The following is an 18,661-nucleotide window of genomic DNA, read 5'->3' on the forward strand; positions in this document are numbered from 1 at the left end:
GTGCTTGCTCTTCCTCTATCATTGTGCTTTCCCCTTCCAGAAGCGTGACTCTCACCTCGCCGCCCCCAATTGCCCCTCCTCTTTATCTTTTCAGCATCCGTCCATTGCTCTCCCACCCCAACCCTAGGCGTGCCCAGGTGTCATCCAGTATGCCACCTCAATTCCCATCGATTCAGTCATTCTTTTCATCGTCGTCTCCGCCAAAGTCATACCCATCCAGAGTATCTGGGCCATCTCCTCGTCACCCATCTTCCTCCTCTCTCACCGATCCTGGGGATGGCTTCTCGGCGGACGAGATCGAAGCAGTTCTGCACCCACCCTTACACCAATGGACGCCGACTCAGGAATATGAAGAGGCTAACATAGGCACTTTAGAGCCAGGCCCGAGGCCTATTACCTTCATGGGGCGGGTTGTCAACTTCTTCAACATGTCTCAGTCGAGCAAGAGGCCTTTGAATGCGAAGGGTTGCCTGAAGGTCATGGTCGCTGATGATACTGGGGCGATGACAGTATGTATCAACACCCACTACCACTTCTCTAGATCGCTCCCAATAATGATACGTCGCTCATTGCAGATCCGCCTCTGGTACGCAAACATGGACTACAAGCTTCATCTTGGCCAGTTGCTCACTGTCTGGACTGTCCACATCTCTCACGCAGAACACAACTCGCTCGCACCTTCGGCCGCGCCTCTCTTTACTTCCATTTTTCCCGAGCGGGAGCGGAGTTGCTACATCATGGTCCACGAGAACAGCGATGATGGAACAATATGCAAGAGGCCGCACAATTGTAAGGATACACAAACGTTGCCAGGGTTGATCACGGTCAAGAATTTCACAAACGGGGGCTACGATATTGACGACTGTAAACTGCTTGTCTGCGTCAGAAGCATCGGCGCAAAAAAGAAGTGTATGTAGGACATCTGTTAGCCAAAGTTCACCTCCCAACTCTTCCAGCACTCACATTAATCCCAAGTCACGAACAAAAGCGGGACCACCTCCGAGCTCATCAGCATTGGTGTATTCGACGACACGGCAGAAGCCACGATCACGCTTTACGGCGCGGTATCTAGCTCAGCATCGCGGTGGCAGCCTTCGCACACTGTGCTTCTGATCACAAGTCCTGGTTGGAGGATCGACCGAATTGCGAAGCTATCGCTGAACGCGAACACGAGAGTTGATGTTGATCCAGATACGAAGGATGCGGCGTGGCTGAGGTCTTTTGCCCAGCGGATGACGAAGAAGGAGCATATTAACCCTACGTTTCCTGGCGGAGGCAAGTCCTTCCCACTCTCCGTCATGGTGTTGGCTACAGCCTTGCGCGGTCGGTTGTACTGATATGTCCACATAGTGTTCGATGCAGAAGCTGCAGAGACAGCTTCTGTTCGGATCCTCTACACATTAGCTGACATCGACGAATTGTAAGTTCACCAACCCATACTCCTCCCACTTGACTGACGCTCACCCAGCGCTCGAGCTAACCCCAGAGGTTCATCCCCCCTAATTAAGTACGAGCCATATCCCACTAAGTTCTAATTCCATCGTGCAGAAAAATTCACAGGCTTCATCAGCGTCCTCATAACCGAGCTCAACATAGTCACATACTACCGACGCAACATGCTCATGTGCACAGAATGCTGCGGCATCCCTCTCTACGCTAATTCCGTAACAGGCAAGTGCAAACAATGTGAGAGGAGTGTCGGCTTGAGAGTTAATCCTCGTATCGTAAGATCTCCTCCTTTTCCGCCTTTTGTATTTTCCCATCCGAAGATCAAGCCAGCCGACCAGTCATTCTCCCAACCCAGTATACAGAGGACACTAACAACTCCCTTCGCACAGCTCGGTCCAATAATTGACGAAACTGGCCAAATCACGAGTGGCAAGCTGGTTTTCTCCGATCTCGCTTGGGAACAGCTTCTCGGCCGTACGGCGGACCAGTTGGTTGGCACAGATGTCGAAGTGCTTAAGTACCTTGAGCAGAGAATGTTGTTTCTACGCGTATCGTTGGGGTTTGGGTGGTGTGTTGAGGGTAAGGATATGGAGGATGGGAAAGAGGAAAAGAGGAATAGGGTTGGAGATGATGGAAATGAGAAAACGTTCTCATTGTCTAAGAAAAGAGCAAAGGGTATGGCGAAATTAGATAGAGAAGTGCAGGTGGAAAAGCCTTGGAAGAAGGATTCGTTGGGAGATGCAGTCGGTGATGTTGGCCGATTATGCATCTGGGGTGTGAAGATGTGAAGGAGAAGTCTCCTTTCTCTGTACGGAGCCGGTAAGATTTAGGTGCTGAGGAGATACTTCCATACTAACTCTTAGAGGAGGAGAGGAGCGAACTAAGGGAGACATAGTATTACGTCATATAGTGGCTCGCAAGCTGTAATTTAAGTACCTCATGAACATCCTAAAATCCCGTCCTACACAGGCTTTGAGATCTTCTCGGCAAGTACAGCGAAGTTCACCATCACATCCAGTCCATCACATCCAATTCATCATCAATTTATGCACAAAATATTTTTCAACCAAACTCAAATTCTATACACCCGAACCTCATATTTTGTCCTCCCTCCTAGCTCCTAGACAAGTAAAAACCATAACGCAAGGCCGAAGTTTGCAAGCATTCATTCATTAACCCACAAACCCCTAGCTACAGTCCCCGACCTAGTCTACCAACCACCGAAGAAGTAAACCAGCCTAGATGAGCTGCTGGAAAGCGCGGTTAATCGGAGAACGCAGCGGCTTGACGTCCTTGTAGAAGTCGATGGTCGCGACGGCGCGCTTGGCGATACCTTCGGGAGTGAATTCGAATTTCTAGAGCACACATGTTGGCACATCTCATTCCATCTTACTTCCTTGCCTTGCCAATTTGGTAGAGCAGGGGGGGGGGGGGGGGGGGGGGACAGAAAAGGAGGAGAAAGTTTTGGGGGATATCACATACCGCATAAACCTCCTTATAAGGCCCACTAGCGCCAAACCTATTCAACCCAAACTGCTCATGGGAGTACTTCTCCCAACCTAGCGTGGACATGACTTCGACAGACATAGCGGGGATACCGTCTGGAATGACAGAGAGTTTGTATTCCTTATCTTGGGCGTCGAAGACCTCGACACAAGGCAGCGAGACAACACGGGCTGCAATGTTCTGGGACTTCAGCGTCTTAACCGCTTCAAGACAGATACCAACCTCCGAGCCCGTGGACACGAGAGTGATAGCGGCGGAGCTGTCTTCGAGAGCGACGTAGCCACCCTTTATGGCCTTTTCGATGGTCGAGCCCTCGAGCTGCGGCAGGTTTTGGCGGGTAAGAGCAAGGATGGAGGGCGTACCTTTGGAGGTAAGTGCCATATAGTATGCGGCGGAGGTCTCGTTGCCGTCGGCCGGACGCCAGACCATCATATTTGGCAGGGCACGGAAATGGGCAAGCGTCTCGATGGGCTGATGTGTTGGGCCGTCCTCTCCAAGACCAATGGAATCGTGGGTAGCGATGTAGATGACGCGCTGGTGGGAGAGAGAGGATAGACGGACAGCACCGGCGGCATAGGAGACGAAGTTTAGGAAAGTGCCACCGGCAGGGATCGTGGTTCCATAGGCCGACATACCATTCATCATGGCAGCCATGGCGTGCTCACGGACACCGTACCTCATATATCGTCCAGTGTAGTCGCCAATGCCAAGGCTAGGAGGCTGGAAGTCGATGGCATTCTTCCAGCGGGTGTTGTTGGAGCCCGTCAAATCTGCGGAACCGGAGATGAGTTCTGGGATAATGTCGTGGATAGCCTCCAAGACGGTCTCGGAAAGCTTTCGGGAGGCAATGGCGGGATCCGTGGGCTTGTATGTGGGGAGCTTGTTTTGCCAGCCCTCTGGCAGGTCGCGGGTTAACCTTCGGGCAAGGTCATCGTGAAGTTCCTTGTGTTCTGATCCGTACTTCTCGAAGAGCTTATTCCACTCTTGCTCAGCGGCGGCGCCATCGGCGGCGTGCTTGTGGTACATGTCGTACACCTCCTGAGGGACGACGAACGTCTTCTCTGGGTCGAAACCGAACTTGGCCTTGACCTGCTTGATATCATCGGCCTTCAAGGGGTTTCCGTGCACGCCGCCAGTTCCCTGGAGCTTGGACCCGAAACCGATGGTGGTGGTGAGCTTGATGACTGATGGCTTGTCCTTGACCTCCTTGGCTTTGGCAATGGCGGCCTCAATGCCTTCCAGGTCGTGGTCACCATCCTCCACCCACTGCGTATGCCAGCCGTAGGCCTCGAAGCGCTTCATGACATCTTCAGTGAATGCGCACTTAATGTCGCCGTCTACACGGCAACGTTAGAGTCCAGCAGTTTGGAGCGAAGCCCTGAGGCACTCACCGATGGAGATGTGGTTGTCATCGTAGATAGCGATCAGGTTTCCGAGCTGCAAGTGGCCAGCAGCAGAGGCAGCCTCGCTGGCAATGCCCTCCATGGCACACCCATCGCCGAAGAAGCAGTAGGTGTAGTTGTTGATCAGATCGTAGCCAGGCTTGTTGAAGACGGCGGCAGTGTGCGCCTGCGCAACAGCAAGACCGACGGCATTAGAGAACCCCTGACCAAGAGGGCCGGTGGTGACCTCGACACCGGGAGTGTCGTGAGCTTCGGGGTGACCTGGGGTGATGCTGCCGAGTTGCTATAGGCAAAATCAGTGACCAATGTCAGAAGAAGTGTTTCAGAGAGAGGCAAGCTTACACGGAAGGCCTTCAGGTCGTCAATGCTGAGAGCATAGCCGAAAAGGTGGAGCAGGGCATACTGGAGCATGCATCCGTGGCCGTTGCTGTTGAGGAGGAGTGAGCACAAGGTACATCATGACTTCCGGACAAAATTGCAGCCACAGGAACAGAGTCCAGCGGAGTATGGCGGAAATGCAAGACGTGATCCGCAAAGCCCGCACACATGACAGGGCATTGCAGAGACAAGAAAAACAACTGTCTCAAGCTCGAGATGGCCCGCGGAGAAGGGGTTCAGGTCACACCGCCTGCAGGAATGTGCAATTGACATGTCCGCCGCGGGGATAGAAATATAGAGGAAAGCATAGGGTACGCACGATAGGACGAAGCGGTCGCGGTTGAGCCAGTCGGGGTTCTTAGGGTTGAAGGTCATGAACTTGTTGAACAGGACGTGGGCCACGGGGGCCATGCCCATGGGGGCGCCAGGATGGCCGGAGTTGGCGGCGGCCGTCGCATCGACCTGGAGCACGACGACAGTCAGCAATTGAAGCGGCAGACGAGCGCGAGGGGTGGACGACGGTGCATGCGGGCGGGATAAATGGAGGTGTTGAGGAAAAAAATGCGGGAGCGGGGCAATATATCGATAGCAGCGGGGCAACTCACCGCGAGGGTGCGGATGGTGTTGATGGCGAGCTCGTCAACCTTTCCGTATGGCATGATGGGCAACGGGGAGAGTGACGGGAGATGGATGGGAGAGAGGTGTAGGTGGGAGAGGTTTTGTAGAGGGGAAGGGGGTGTTTTAACGTGGAGTGATTATAGTGACGGCAATAAAGGGCTAGACGGCGTCGTGGGAAGGTGGGGTGGGGTGCTCTTGATGCAAGCCAACCCCCCAGCCCTCCCACCACGCCTGCACGACCCCTCAACACCCGCGCCCAGTGGGCTCTACGACTCCCCCAATTCTCCCATGAATAAGCCCGCGTAACCCGTTGACAGGCAGCTGTCTTGTGGCCGCTGTCTTTTGGCCGGATTTGCACTGACTGGCACTTACTCACCCCCGCTATCCGTCTGGTCCTCCTGCCCTTCCAGTGCCTGAAAAGTGAAACCAATTTCTGATTCCACAGCATTTTGAAATCAGCTCTGGGTATGACAGGGCCGCCAAGGTGTGGTCTCTGGGTCTGGAATCTGAGGCTGCAACTGTAACCGTCTCGAGGCACAGCCATCACGGTCCAAATTAGGTATCCCGTTCTCCGACATTTCCGCCGCTACCTGCTGAGAATTTTTACAACAATCGTTAATGCCAATTCTTTGCAAATACCTCAGTTACATTAAACCAACCCTGTTCCACGTCCGGGTTTCTCTAGGTAGTCTATAGACTCATGCGTTGCTATCATACAGTTTCTTTATTTCCCTAGCCCACTGATCAATGCGAATAGTCTGAAGGAGTGCAAATGGGTATCTCGATGTGTACTCTTCGTACAATAATGAATGCGCCAGGAAGGAAAGGAAAGTATGGTTAGTCATAAAAAAAATTGAGGCTGAAGAGCCCGCCCAATGCTATGCTCGCCGGAATTACAACTTCATATGGAGAAAAAACAAACAAAAACAAAGGCTGCCGTCAATGATTGGGCTTAGAATAAGTAACAGATATCAAAAGATCGTCTCCATGCCGCGTTGGAGTGAGCCTGGGCACCCACGCTGGGCTCTTCAACGCACTCATCTCCGGCGGCGGTGCTCTTGAGCGGAGATTGAGATTCAGAGGTTGGACGGCGCTCGCTTCGTACATGGCGGGGCTTTTGGGCCACTGCCCGCTCTGGGTTCGAGTGTGGCGCTCGCTCGAGCGAACGGAGCTCCACGCTGTTTCCGTGCTGTTGCTACGCACATGTTCTCGATAGTGCTTCATGTGCTCCCTGATCTCCTCTCTGTTTGGGCTGCCAGTTGCCATCTGAAGTCGCCCTCCGAGTTTAAGCGCTTCCTGCTCGCCTATTCTCTTCACGAGTAGCGACGATGGCTCTGGCGCGTAGCGTGGACTATGTGTGCTCTGGTCGCTTCTCAGACTATGAGGACTCCTCGGACTACGTGGGACAAGCTGGTTCGAGGCTCGCGGCACCTTTGGATAACGAAGATTGGAGATCGGCGATTCTGCCACTGGAGAGAGCTTGCTATCATCAGCCAGTTGCTTGTCGTCATCGTCTTCCTCAGGAGTAGGATCATCAGGATCAACCGTCTCAAATGACGTCTGTGACGAGATTGAGTCACGCGGGTTGGTCGAGCCTCTTGATGTCGTCCTCGAAACAGTACTGGCTGAGTTCTTTGCCTTGACAGTAACAAGTTTTGGTGACTCCTTCGGGCGCACAAGTCGGCCTGGTGTTGCAATTGGAATAGGAAGCCTTGGTGGGCTTCTGTTCGACATAAAGTAGTAGTCTGGAATATCTCCCATATTTCCTGGCGCTGGAGTGCTTGCGTTTGTTGTGATGGACTTGTGTTGATCATAAACAGAAGATGTCCGTAAAGAAGGAGCGGGATCCTGCGGCGAGACCCGGGATGTTATGTATTCCAGCGTCACCGGCAATGGCTGTGTTCTTGAATGTCGGACAGGGATATTTAAAAACAACTCAGGTTGTTGTTGTGCTTGTTGACGGCTGAGATTCGTGTGTTTTGGCAATGCAGAAGGGTTCAGAGATGGCTGCGGTCTTGGCGGTTGCAGTGTCCGTATTGGGAGGATGGGGATTGGAGGAGTCGGCAAGAGCCTGGATGACCTCCGACGCTCCGGTGGAACGTCTTCTTCAAACACGGTGTCTTGGGTGAGAACACTGTCCGGCCGATCGAAAGGGTTTCCAGATCGACGAACAATGCTCTTCGGTCTCTGCTGTCTTAACGAGGGTCTCTTCAGGATTTGAGGTGGCCGAATGACAGGAACAGATCCAGCTGGAAGCTCCGCACTAATAGCAAGTCCTATCTGCTCAAGGGGCAAGGAAGTATTAGAGAAGTTGTTTAAGTCGCTAGCTCCTGGGCGAAAGGCAGGGTGCGTAGAGTTAAAATTGGACGGATACATTTGGGGGGGCTTTGTGTCCACTTGTACTGCGTAGACCTCAGTGTTTGGATTAGCTCGACTCAGGTAAGGGTCGGAGAACCCCGCGAGTGATGTAAGGCCTACTCCAGCCCTTCCCGGCGCCATCTTAGGCTTCGTCCGAAGTTTCAGTTGCGGTACCGCAAGCTGCTGGGCTTTGGTGGAGAATCTTTTTGAGAGTCTTGCCGAGAATTTCTCCCTTTGGGGGCCCTGCGGTCTTTTCTCGTCTCCGATAATCTCAGTCACACCTCGTCGTTCTTTTCTTCTTCGAAGGCAGACACTCAGAACCATAAGGCCAATTGCAAGGACAAACGTAGCCGCCGCAGCTACTGACAAGCCTGCAATCTGAGCAGGCTTCATGGTTCTTGGCCCTTCAGCCTCTGCTGCTGTAGGGACGCTCGATGATGGTGTCCAGGGTGAAGGAGAGGCGGTCGAAGTGAGAAGAACTGAATCCACAACGACTGAATTGGTTGCAGATAGTTGAACTTTAGAAGATGTTTGGGACGTCGATGCGAGTTTTGTAATGGTAGCGACTGATGTTGAGAGCGTGGGTCTCGACATAATCGAGCTAGCAGCAGTGACTGTCAAGACAGTTTGAGTGGGTGGAACAGCATTCCTCTCCCCTAAACAGATGTTGTATGCTGAAGCTGCACTGCTATCCACGGTGGAGCAAGAGGCATATATGCATCCGAGTGCCACCTCACCCAGGCTCTCTCCGCCGGTACTATAATGAGAACAGAGACAGGTAAAGTCTACTCGAGAGGTACATGCTAGAGGGAACTGATCCAAAAGAGAATCCCGTAGGCATGGCTGAGCACATGCGGGCACCGAGCGCTGCAGTGGAACTGGTAGCGAGGTTGAAATGGAAGAAGGATCCGAGTGTTGCGGCAAAGCTTCAATGAAGGAAGGCAATAATGTGCATAGCCTTTTAATGTGGCTTAGAAGCATAGTGGTACAAAGTCTTTATACAGGTGAGCATTATGCCAAAAGATAATTCGAAGCCAGAGAATGAAGACGGACTGACCTTGGGAGGTCTAGGAGGACAACATTTGGAGAATAGCGATGATGAGTGAGCCGGTCAACGGCAGGGGATGACGCAAAGAAAATTGAAGGACAAACTCAAGAAATCCGTCAGACAGGACTTGTCTCATTAGATACTTTTGATCAACTGAAAGGAGATTTGGCAATGGATGGTAGGTTGGCGCATATGTACCAACAACTGTTCCACGCGCCATGTCAGAGAATTGCGTGGGCAACCGCCGAGGCGTTACCCTAAAGAAGTTCTCAAAAGGATTGGAGACTGCATTCTTAGCGCTCGGACAATGCAGAGTAACGCTTCACCAGAGATCTCAGAGGAGTGTGGTGTTGGCGACGCAATGATGGGTCGGAAATCTAACTTGAGCGCTTACGAGCTGCGCTATGCCAGATTAAGACCCACTTTAGCGCCGACCACGACGTCGGCCTCCTAAATTAGCCTGTCGATTCTCCATTTGAGGGGAATAATAGATCTTGGCCTACGTGAGCTTCGCCGCAGTCTACAGTCATACCCTACTGTCGGTACCCAGTCGGAGAATGTAAATAATCCGGTGCCTGATTCTTGCGGCTCGTGACCTAGCTCTCAAACTTGCGGCTATCGATGGCTTTTGACCTCACTCCATAACCGAATGATTGCGCCATTTGATCGCTCAAACGTCTATATTCCTTTCCTGAGCGAAAAATCTGATGAGTATGAGTGAGATGGAACGCTTCGGGTGGGTTCTCCCGTGAGTGTCGCCGCAGAACTGCAGCTGAAATGCGAGTCGTCGCGGGCTGCATTTCGAATGCGGCTCAGCCTCAAACCTCACAGTATAAGGCAAAGCAGTTCGCGCGATTAGAAACAATATTGTAGCAAAGCTTATCTTCGCCGCAGAATCGGACATTCAGTACTATAGATGTGGCCCCATCCTGCGGATGTGTCTGGCTCTGCCACCACCATTGACGGGAGTGTCCGTGTGGTGCATAATCGATACGCTGCGGATGAATTTTAACGACCCCGCGTAATGCTTAGCTTGTGGAGGAGGTTTCGTCCACCGAACTGAGGCTGAAGACTGAAACAGATACCGTGCTCAGAAACTACTCAAATCTTTAGAGCCCATGGAGACTCATTGCGAAGTACCTTGGAATACCGATAAGCCGCAAAGGAACAAGGTTTTACCAATGGCTTGAACGAATATGAGAAGCGGACCACGAAGGCTTCCGGCTTAGCATGAAGAGTAGAGTAGTGGATGTTTGATAGCATTATGCAATACATTGACGAAGCTGTCTGTGTACATGGAACGTGCTTTCTGCTCATATGTTGCCATAACTAGTGACACGGCTCGACGGATAAGGCTGAAGGGAATAGCCAGCGGTTGGGTCCGCGAACTGAGGCCAATTCGGACCGCAAACTGGAATGCGTGTGCTGGAGGTATTTATAGAAGCATTCGAGATGAACTTCGAAGGACAGTTCCTCGATGGTGAGGGTATGGAGGCGTATTTCGTTCCCCGAATGTGGAGGGAGCGAGTCGAAGGATCACTCTCAGCCTCTTCGTTGAATTTGCAAGGTGTTCGAGTCTGAAAGCCATGCTCATTTATAGCACCAGACCAGACACCTTTCAATTCCCCTCCTCGTCACGGGTAGGCAAGAAGCAATCGAACTTCTTAATAGGTGATGTTTTGTGTAACACTGGTGGAGGCTGAATGTTTTGAAACCTCCGTTTGTGGGGTGCATGAATGACTGCAGCAAGCCCCCAACTGCACTCAATATCCCACAGGCAACCAGCTACCCTATGCTATGCAGGAGTGCTTCCATATGTAGAACGCGTCGGACCCTGCGGAATCCATTTCTCTGTCTAGGAAGGCTGCGATTTCTTGCAGATTGCCCATTTCTCGCTAGCCTTCAGAGCATGGGTGCTGGTGTGAGGTTCCTCTAGAAGTAGTTGTCTATCAGAGTCAGCAGAAACCACAAGCACAAGTAGCATGCCAAGGTTCGATCAGTCGGACCAGGATAGTATACATGAGTACCCTCCGAACGTTTGTGGAAAGGAAGCTCGGGTGGCAAGTCACGGTCTGAGGTGCACCTGCTAGATTGAATATCTGTAGAAGTCTCGGGGCCGTTTCGATCGTGAAGATGGGTTTGATATAATGTGGACGTCAGGCAGCACGTTGTGATATCGCATGAAGGGGAGGTGAGGGCGTAATTTCAGCGATACGATAAAAGCACATAAAGAATGTTAAGAAACGGTTAAGGAGAGACTTGTGCTCATACAGCGAGTACGAACCATCCCCAGACGATGGATGAGTTCTCTGCTGTCATGAGTTGTGAACCAGATCTCTGGGAGCTGTGGCGATAGTGTTTAAACCAAATATCTTTGCCAAGGCACCAACGCCCACGGAGGAAATGATGGGACGCTAGCGGAGATACATGTGGTGCTCGCCCCAGGATTTCTTGAGTGCAAAGTATTTAGGACAGGCATTTCCAAAAAGCGCTGATGCACCCAAGTTCTAGCAAGCAAGGGATCATCGGATATTTGTTGCTGAAAATAAGAAGCAACTGCCAGATATCTCGACAATTGTCCACAGCCCTGGGTTAGCGAGATGATGCAGAGAAATAACAGCAGCATCGAGAAGAGGAACATTGATTGGACCCTTAAAAAAAATCCTCACGACTCGTGGAGATGAAGCGCGATGGTCAGAAGAGGAGCGAAGGTTTGCCGACGGATGAGACGATTTCGCATCACGGTTGCGCCATGCCGTCTGTGGAAAGGTGCATGCATGTGATTTGCACGGCTCGATCGAACGAGTCTCCCTTTAACGGAGAGTTGGCGAGTGGCTGGTAGTTGCAATGTCGTGCTGCTCTCAGTTTGAAACTTTGCGCAATATCTGCAGCGAAGACGACGAGCAGTAGATGCAGAAGTGCAGATGGAAGCGGAGCTGGGTTCTTGCTTGCAGGCGTCAGACGTTGAAAGGGGATTTCAAACTAATCTGGAACCTGGCACAGGATGCAAAAGCGTTTCAATTGCAACTGGGGAGCCCTCGTCGCGGACTGGCCCCAGCGTGAAGCCTTTTATTTGACGCGCCCCTATTTTCCAAAGACCTTCTAGAAGGGCTTGCTAGTCAGGCAATGCCGGACGGTTGCCCCAGCGCGGACGGACCGATAGGAGACTTGGGGACTCTGGCCGAACAGCTGCAACTGCAAGAGTGTCGCTGGCAGCCAGAGCAGGAGCGCGGCGGGGGGGGGGGGAACGCCTGAAAGAGTTGCGTGCCTGGCTGGCGTGTTGGTAATCAGGAGTAACTTACGGTGAGCGAGGCCGGAGGTGGGAAGCGCAGCGGAGCGGGCGAACTGGAGGGCCATGGGACAGGACAGGCACAGCGCCCACAGAGGTGGCCAACAGCACGACGATTTGGCTCACCCGCGTAGCGCAAAACACAGAACAAGTGCGGTGCGCGGTAGTGGGAGAGGCGCCAGTAGACAGGGTGGAGTCTGCAGGTGTGCAGTGGTGTTGCGAGCGTGCTGCGTGCACTAGGATGCTTCTGGTGTCAAGCTCTGGCCCCGGCCGGGCTAACCGTGCTGGTCAAGCGTCTCCTTTCTCGTCGGTCCAAAAGCCTCGTTGCTCTCGTCCGCCTCCCGTCTTGCGTCCCCATTCCTCTCTCGAATTATTGCGTTGCAGCAAACCTCCGACAAGAGAGCTGCTGCTGCTGTTGTTGTTGCTGCTACTGCTGCTGCTGCTGCTGTTGTGCGACGCTGCTCATCCTCCGCATCCGTCTCTCGCTGCGATTCTATCCTCCGTTCCGGGCAACCCCCCCCCCAGCGGTCATCGACAGCCCCCAGCCCGTCCAAGCGAAGCGAGCCCGCTCTCCTTCACTGTCCGCCATCCTTTCTCCACGTCCGTCGCCATTCACTCGCCTCCCATCGTCGTCACATAAGAGTCGTTTTAAGCTTCACTTTCGCCATTGCGGATACTTCTTTGTAATTATACCATCTGTGAGTCTCCGCCATTCCAAGGCCCTTGCCTGCGTGCGGCGTCGCTCCTGCCTCAGCGCCCAGCCTCTCCGCTCACTGGGTGTTTCGAGCAGTAGACAGGTCCTGCCTCGCTCACCAATCCTCTCCAACCCTCTCCCCAATCTGCACGCCACGCCCGCCGTCCCCTCAATTTGCAGCCCACATCAATACCCCACCATCTTACGCTACTGTACTAACGCCGCTTGCTGCCCAGGTTCCGTGTCGGCTGGCCTCTACGGAAGCATCGCTTCTCACCACTACCCCCTAATCTTTCGCAAGCACAGCGTCCACAGCCTTCACAATGGGCTGCGGAATGAGCACAGAGGAGAAGGAGGGGAAGCAGAGAAATGAGGAGATTGAGAACCAGCTTAAGCGCGACAAAATGCTGCAGCGCAATGAGATTAAAATGCTTCTTCTCGGTGAGTGGCCTTCGAACCCGCCCTGGCACCGCGCTCCTCTGACAATACGCAGGTGCCGGTGAATCTGGCAAATCGACCATTCTCAAGCAGATGAAGCTGATCCATGAGGGCGGCTATTCGCGCGATGAGCGGGAATCGTTCAAGGAGATCATCTTCAGCAACACGGTGCAGTCGATGCGCGTCATTCTCGAGGCAATGGAGTCGCTCGAGCTACCCCTCGACGACCAACGTGCCGAATACCACGTCCAGACCATCTTCATGCAGCCCGCACAGATCGAAGGCGATAGCCTCCCACCAGAAGTTGGCAACGCCATCTCCGTGCTATGGAAGGACGCTGGTGTTCAACAATGTTTCCAGAGATCGCGAGAATATCAACTGAACGATTCTGCAAAATAGTAAGTTACAGCCATGCCCGTTTCCGCCGTCAAATTGGATTACCAATGCTGACTTGCATAGCTATTTCGACTCAATTGATCGTATCGCCGCACCCGACTACATCCCCAATGACCAAGACGTGCTTAGATCGCGTGTCAAGACTACCGGCATTACAGAGACAACTTTCATCATCGGCGACTTGACATATCGTATGTTCGATGTCGGAGGCCAAAGGTCGGAGCGAAAGAAGTGGATACATTGCTTCGAAAACGTCACTACCATCCTCTTCCTTGTCGCCATCTCAGAATACGACCAGTTGCTGTTTGAGGACGAGACGGTAAACCGTATGCAGGAGGCGCTTACCCTCTTCGATTCTATCTGCAACTCGCGGTGGTTCGTCAAGACATCGATCATTCTCTTCTTGAACAAGATCGACAGGTTCAAGGAGAAACTTCCCGTTAGCCCAATGAAGAACTACTTCCCCGACTACGAAGGTAAGGAGAATTGAAATTCTTAATTTGTCATGAAACCCAGTCTGACGAATGTCATTAGGTGGTCCCGACTATGCTGCGGCTTGCGACTACATCCTGAACCGGTTCGTCTCGCTGAACCAGCATGAGACGAAACAAATCTACACACATTTCACTTGCGCAACAGACACAATGCAGATTCGGTTCGTCATGGCCGCAGTTAATGGTATGTCAATCGTATGCTTTGTGCTTGCCGGCGACTGACCTTTTCCAGATATTATCATCCAAGAGAACCTTCGGTTGTGTGGTCTGATATAAACCATTCGGTATCCCAAGCTTAGAGAAGTGAGGGAGCCTTAACTAGGAATGGGATCACGGGTTGCATGTCTTTGACGTCGGCACTATCGCCATGTCATTCACGGCGTTGTGAAAATGTTTTCCTTGCGCGCTTTTGCCAAATTTTTTTGGCTCCGTTAAGTGGTTTCTCAACTCGTGTTTCTCTGTGATACCCTGCGTGGGCCGGGGCTTTCACTAACAAAACACTACTTCATACCTCATGGTAGCAGTAATCTGCCCCTTCTCTTCGCTTTCTCTATTGGACGGGGTTGGTTCTCCCTTGTTTGCACTCGGCAAATACGTCGGCCACGTGCTATGTCTCGAAGTAACCTGCCACTATCCTCTGAATTACTATACAAGCAAGCTTTTTTTAGTGGCGATGGAATGGAATGGAAGAGGGTTATTGTTTCTCTTAATACTCTCTCTCTCTCGTACGTATTTAGTCTTTGGCGCGGGCTCTTCCTTTCAGCTCCTGTACTCTCAAATCGGTGTGCAACTATGTAGTGAAATGATTCTTGGACTCAAATTTCAGACAGAGTGCCTGTATCATGACTCTGGGTGTAGTGCACTCTCTGACGCGTCAATTGGGGCTGTTTCCAATGAGTGCGTCGCAGACATTGGCACGCCATGGAACTGTAGCTGAGGCTGTAATATATGCGTGTATTGTTATAAACAGATGTTACATTTGAGTTGGTGGACGCCGGTGAGTGTAACGCCCATCTCATCGTATCACTCATACTATCGTCTGAAACGGTTGGTAACCCCGTGGGGAGAGCACTGTGCTGTGGCTGCCGTCATCGTGCAGTGGTGGAGTTTGAGGCAGCGGGGAGCAGGAAAAAGGATTCTCAGGGTCCACTTTTCGGAGTCGCGCAAATGCAAGGGATCCTGATCTCTTAATCCTCCGTCCATCATCCCCTCCCATGCGCCTTCGTGTCCGCAATCTCAACAGCTTTTGGTTCAATATTAAAACGGCTGCCAGAAGAACTTCTGCAAAAGCAATATAGTAGCGTTGATGTTCCGTTGGGGAATGGCCTTCTTACTCCAAGATGCTAAGTCAGCACTCCGGGGTTCGAGAAGTGACCTCACTATTCTTGCGTCCTCAGCCCAAGAACTACCAGTGAGATCAATGCATGTCTAATTAGTTGTACTGTGGCATGTTGAAATGATAACAATTTCGCTGCCTCAGATATACCTGCTGCTAATGAGCGTCTTACGGTCCATGGCCAGCTCTCCGATCCTATGCGCATTTTCCTGCTCTTGAGGTTAAGAGATATCGGAATTTCAAACTGTAAGTCATTATGACCAGACGTCTTTTTCATGCATGTCTTCTAATGTCGTCACCTTCTGACGTGGGTGCGGCTGGGGCCGCTTCTCGCGGACAGGCCGAAGAGAGCGTTTCAGTACCCATCGCGCGTAGTGATCTGGGAGAGGATTGGACAAGGCAGAGGAATGGCTTTTCAGACACGGGCTGGAAGGATTCAGGGTGCTCAGACACCAAGCGAATAAGCGATTTTGATCCACAGTCCCTCGATCACAATTGCGAAATCGAAGGCATATATTGAGTTCTTTGAGGGATCAAATCTTTCCGAGGTACTAATCTTCTTCTTCAGCGGTTCTTCAAGCTGCTCTCAGTTTCCTCAATACGACTTGACAATAACACATTCCAACATTGGGGGAGAGAAACTTCGAGACGACTGAGATGCACGGCTGGAAAACTTCACCAGTGCCACCGCTTTGAGTCGAGGCAGCATTCACTGTGCAATGGCGTAGGCAGCATATGGAGGGGTGGATAGAAAGCCCCACTAGAGGAACCAGAGAGAGAGAGCTCTCATGCAAGAGGGCCGTCGTCAAAGCCCGTTAGTGACGTTGAGTTGCATCCTGACCGCGCTATCCAGACCCACTAGCCAATCAGAACGCCATAACCATTTCTCAATTCGTCGTCGCCCGCCTTTCCTGGTTTCTGCAGCGTGTCCGCGGCCGTACACAATGCTTCTGCTTCAAGCTCTATGTCACCATAGGGAATTTTACGAGCTACGCCTGGGAAGCGTTGGTGATGGCATCATTCTGGCGGCGAGAGAGCATCAAGGCTGGTTTGTGTATAAATTGAGAGAGTGCATCCATCATGAAGGGGAATTCCTCATTCACTAGCATCTTTATCGCATTTCAACAACTGTACCAATCCGAACTACAAACAATTCTCCTTAGTTTCTCCCGAGAGTACTGCTCACATATTCATCTTCCCAGTATGGCTCCTGTGACAATCACCCCACCCGCAATCCAGGGAATATCTCTCTCGAGCCTGAGAAGACAGTCGTCCCTAAGTACTTCAAGCATCGGTACAAAGCGAAAGGTCATCTGTTTTTCAGGTACGCGAATGAAGTTTGCCGATCCTATCAACATCACAATCTCAACATACTGACCACCTATCCAGACTTCGATGGAACAATATTCATGCAGGATACTGGTCACATCCTCTTCAACAACTTCGGCTGTGGCTCAGAGCGACGTAAGATCCTGGACGAGCAGATCTACAGCGGCGAGCGGACATTCCGTGAAGTATCTGAGGAGATGTGGGGTTCGCTAGACGTGCCCTTTGACGATGGCTTCGAGGTGATGAAGGAGGCTCTGGAAATCGATAGCTGCTTTCACACTTTCCACAAGTTCTGTATCAACAACGACATCCCTTTTAATGTCATCTCAGCTGGGTTGAAACCGGTGTTGAGGAGAGTGCTGGATCACTTCCTTGGCGAAGAGGAGTCAAAGCACATCGAAATCGTTGCTAACGATGCAACCATTTCGTCGGATGGCAGCCAATGGAAACCAGTCTGGCTTCACGACACCGAGCTCGGACACGACAAGGCGAAATCCATCAACGACTACAAAGACTCAGCCCGACTTCGAGCGGACGACGGAACCATTCCCATGATCGTCTTCATCGGCGACGGCGTATCCGACCTTCCAGCTGCGCAGGAAGCCGACGTACTCTTCGCTCGTCGCGGTCTACGGTTAGAAGAATACTGCGTCGAGAACAAACTCCCTTACATCCCCTTTGATACTTTCGCAGACATCCAGCGCGAAGTCACGAAGATTGCCAAGATTGATGACGAGAAGACCAAGGGCCAAGGCTTACCATCCAACTTCAATCCAAGAGCGAACATGTGGAGACGCGTGTCAAGCAAGACGGCAATCCCTATCTTCGCTGCAATGACTCCAAAGGATGAGAAGATGTTTGTGTGGCCGGAAATCTTCACACAGCTTAAGGCTCCGCTGAATGATCCACCGCTGGAGGTGCAGGAACTCTCTGCTGTTGCTGCCCTGGCTGCATGAGTTTCTGACTAGTCTCTTGCCATTCACACGCACTCATATGTGTATATATGTAATCTTATTGGAGTTGATGGGGTGGATGAGTTCTTTTGGTGTGGGAGCGAATTTCCTACTGTGAACGGTAACGGGGGTTTCTCGATCTGCAACAGCGTTCTAGCGTACATGACGTCCGCTAGATAACGCCACGGTTGGCTTTTTCTGTTGGTGTTCTAGCAGGTGGGGTCCGGGAACAGTCCTAAAAGGCTTTTTGGCATGCATGAATGCAGTGTTGATAGAAGAATAGAATGATACACGGAGAAGAAGAAAACGATAAATAGATATCATATGGAAGTATTTCCCGTCTGTGGCTTCCAAACCTGGGAACCCCCTCAAAATATATGACGGCAAATAAGATATACCTTGGTAAGGAAAGTTGCAAAAACCCACGAGGCTGTTAGGGCTGATTCGCGAGATGACACCACAGATGTCTGGCAACCCATTATTCGTACGTGGAAGTTCCAGGTAAGCGGTCAATCACACCTCTGCTTCAAGATGGAACTGGCGTAAATGATGAATCCTGCATGTTCCTTGGTGCTTTTCAGGCCACTCCAAAAAAAAAAAAGCCAATATGAATGGAAGGGGGGCATTGTCGTCGGGCTGCACTCTGTGCTGACTCTGTGGTGTCCCAGACAATGAGATATTGCAATCCTGAATGCGGCAATTTCTCGCAATGGCCTTGATTGCATGGAACATCTCGAGCCACAGTGATGGAGGAGAGGGGGTACGACGGCTTAAAGGGCAGGCGATAGAGTTACGGCCCCTAGATTGGGCCGACGATGACGATAGGAGCAATTGTGTCCTCTGGTGGCTTGCAGGGCGATCAGTGCTTGGGCGGCTCGAGAACTTGTTTCATAGCAGAAATGAGCTGTGGTACGGCAAGGCTCATATCCAAGTGAAGGAGGCAGTTCAGCTGGCTAATTTTGGATTTGACGA

At 51.7% G+C, this 18,661-nt stretch overlaps 6 protein-coding genes across 6 annotated transcripts; 3 read left to right on the forward strand and 3 right to left on the reverse strand.

The window, feature by feature from the left end:
* Nucleotides 1-149: 149 nt before the first annotated feature.
* On the forward strand, nt 150-2,237 carry BDR25DRAFT_336616 (uncharacterized protein; the record flags this gene model as incomplete). The annotated part of the gene is made up of 8 exons (XM_033693118.1): nt 150-509; nt 576-909; nt 976-1,323; nt 1,366-1,420; nt 1,469-1,488; nt 1,549-1,724; nt 1,839-2,028; nt 2,194-2,237. The coding sequence occupies 8 exons, from the start codon at nt 150-152 to the stop codon at nt 2,235-2,237; spliced, it is 1,527 nt and encodes a 508-aa protein (XP_033542887.1).
* Nucleotides 2,238-2,687: 450 nt separating this feature from the next.
* BDR25DRAFT_237923 (transketolase) lies at nt 2,688-5,395 on the reverse strand (the record flags this gene model as incomplete). Its single annotated transcript, XM_033685617.1, has 6 exons — nt 2,688-2,804; nt 2,932-4,292; nt 4,347-4,641; nt 4,701-4,785; nt 4,903-5,198; nt 5,342-5,395. The coding sequence occupies 6 exons, from the start codon at nt 5,393-5,395 to the stop codon at nt 2,688-2,690; spliced, it is 2,208 nt and encodes a 735-aa protein (XP_033542888.1).
* A 618-nt stretch (nt 5,396-6,013) lies between these two features.
* Nucleotides 6,014-8,890, reverse strand: BDR25DRAFT_336618 (uncharacterized protein). Its single transcript, XM_033693119.1, has 2 exons — nt 8,770-8,890; nt 6,014-8,706 (listed from the first exon to the last, which is right to left on the reverse strand). Exon 2 carries the CDS (start codon nt 8,691-8,693, stop codon nt 6,294-6,296), a length of 2,400 nt encoding a protein of 799 aa, XP_033542889.1. The 5' UTR covers nt 8,694-8,706; nt 8,770-8,890; the 3' UTR covers nt 6,014-6,293.
* Nucleotides 8,891-12,954: 4,064 nt separating this feature from the next.
* Nucleotides 12,955-14,466, forward strand: BDR25DRAFT_78938 (G protein alpha subunit). Its single transcript, XM_033699046.1, has 5 exons — nt 12,955-13,184; nt 13,237-13,579; nt 13,641-14,053; nt 14,112-14,255; nt 14,304-14,466. The coding sequence occupies exons 1-5, from the start codon at nt 13,067-13,069 to the stop codon at nt 14,345-14,347; spliced, it is 1,062 nt and encodes a 353-aa protein (XP_033542890.1). The 5' UTR covers nt 12,955-13,066; the 3' UTR covers nt 14,348-14,466.
* On the reverse strand, nt 14,402-16,116 carry BDR25DRAFT_359836 (uncharacterized protein; the record flags this gene model as incomplete). The annotated part of the gene is made up of 11 exons (XM_033696157.1): nt 14,402-14,539; nt 14,583-14,621; nt 14,656-14,885; nt 14,935-15,010; nt 15,049-15,153; nt 15,222-15,291; nt 15,336-15,425; nt 15,452-15,675; nt 15,707-15,851; nt 15,887-15,987; nt 16,018-16,116. The coding sequence occupies 11 exons, from the start codon at nt 16,114-16,116 to the stop codon at nt 14,402-14,404; spliced, it is 1,317 nt and encodes a 438-aa protein (XP_033542891.1).
* A 494-nt stretch (nt 16,117-16,610) lies between these two features.
* On the forward strand, nt 16,611-17,692 carry BDR25DRAFT_237877 (2,3-diketo-5-methylthio-1-phosphopentane phosphatase; the record flags this gene model as incomplete). Its single annotated transcript, XM_033685614.1, has 2 exons — nt 16,611-16,731; nt 16,797-17,692. The coding sequence occupies 2 exons, from the start codon at nt 16,611-16,613 to the stop codon at nt 17,690-17,692; spliced, it is 1,017 nt and encodes a 338-aa protein (XP_033542892.1).
* Nucleotides 17,693-18,661: the final 969 nt, after the last annotated feature.

The sequence above is a fragment of the Lindgomyces ingoldianus genome (assembly GCF_010093535.1).
Source record: "Lindgomyces ingoldianus strain ATCC 200398 unplaced genomic scaffold BDR25scaffold_35, whole genome shotgun sequence".
In the NCBI taxonomy this organism is placed as follows: domain Eukaryota; kingdom Fungi; phylum Ascomycota; class Dothideomycetes; order Pleosporales; family Lindgomycetaceae; genus Lindgomyces; species Lindgomyces ingoldianus.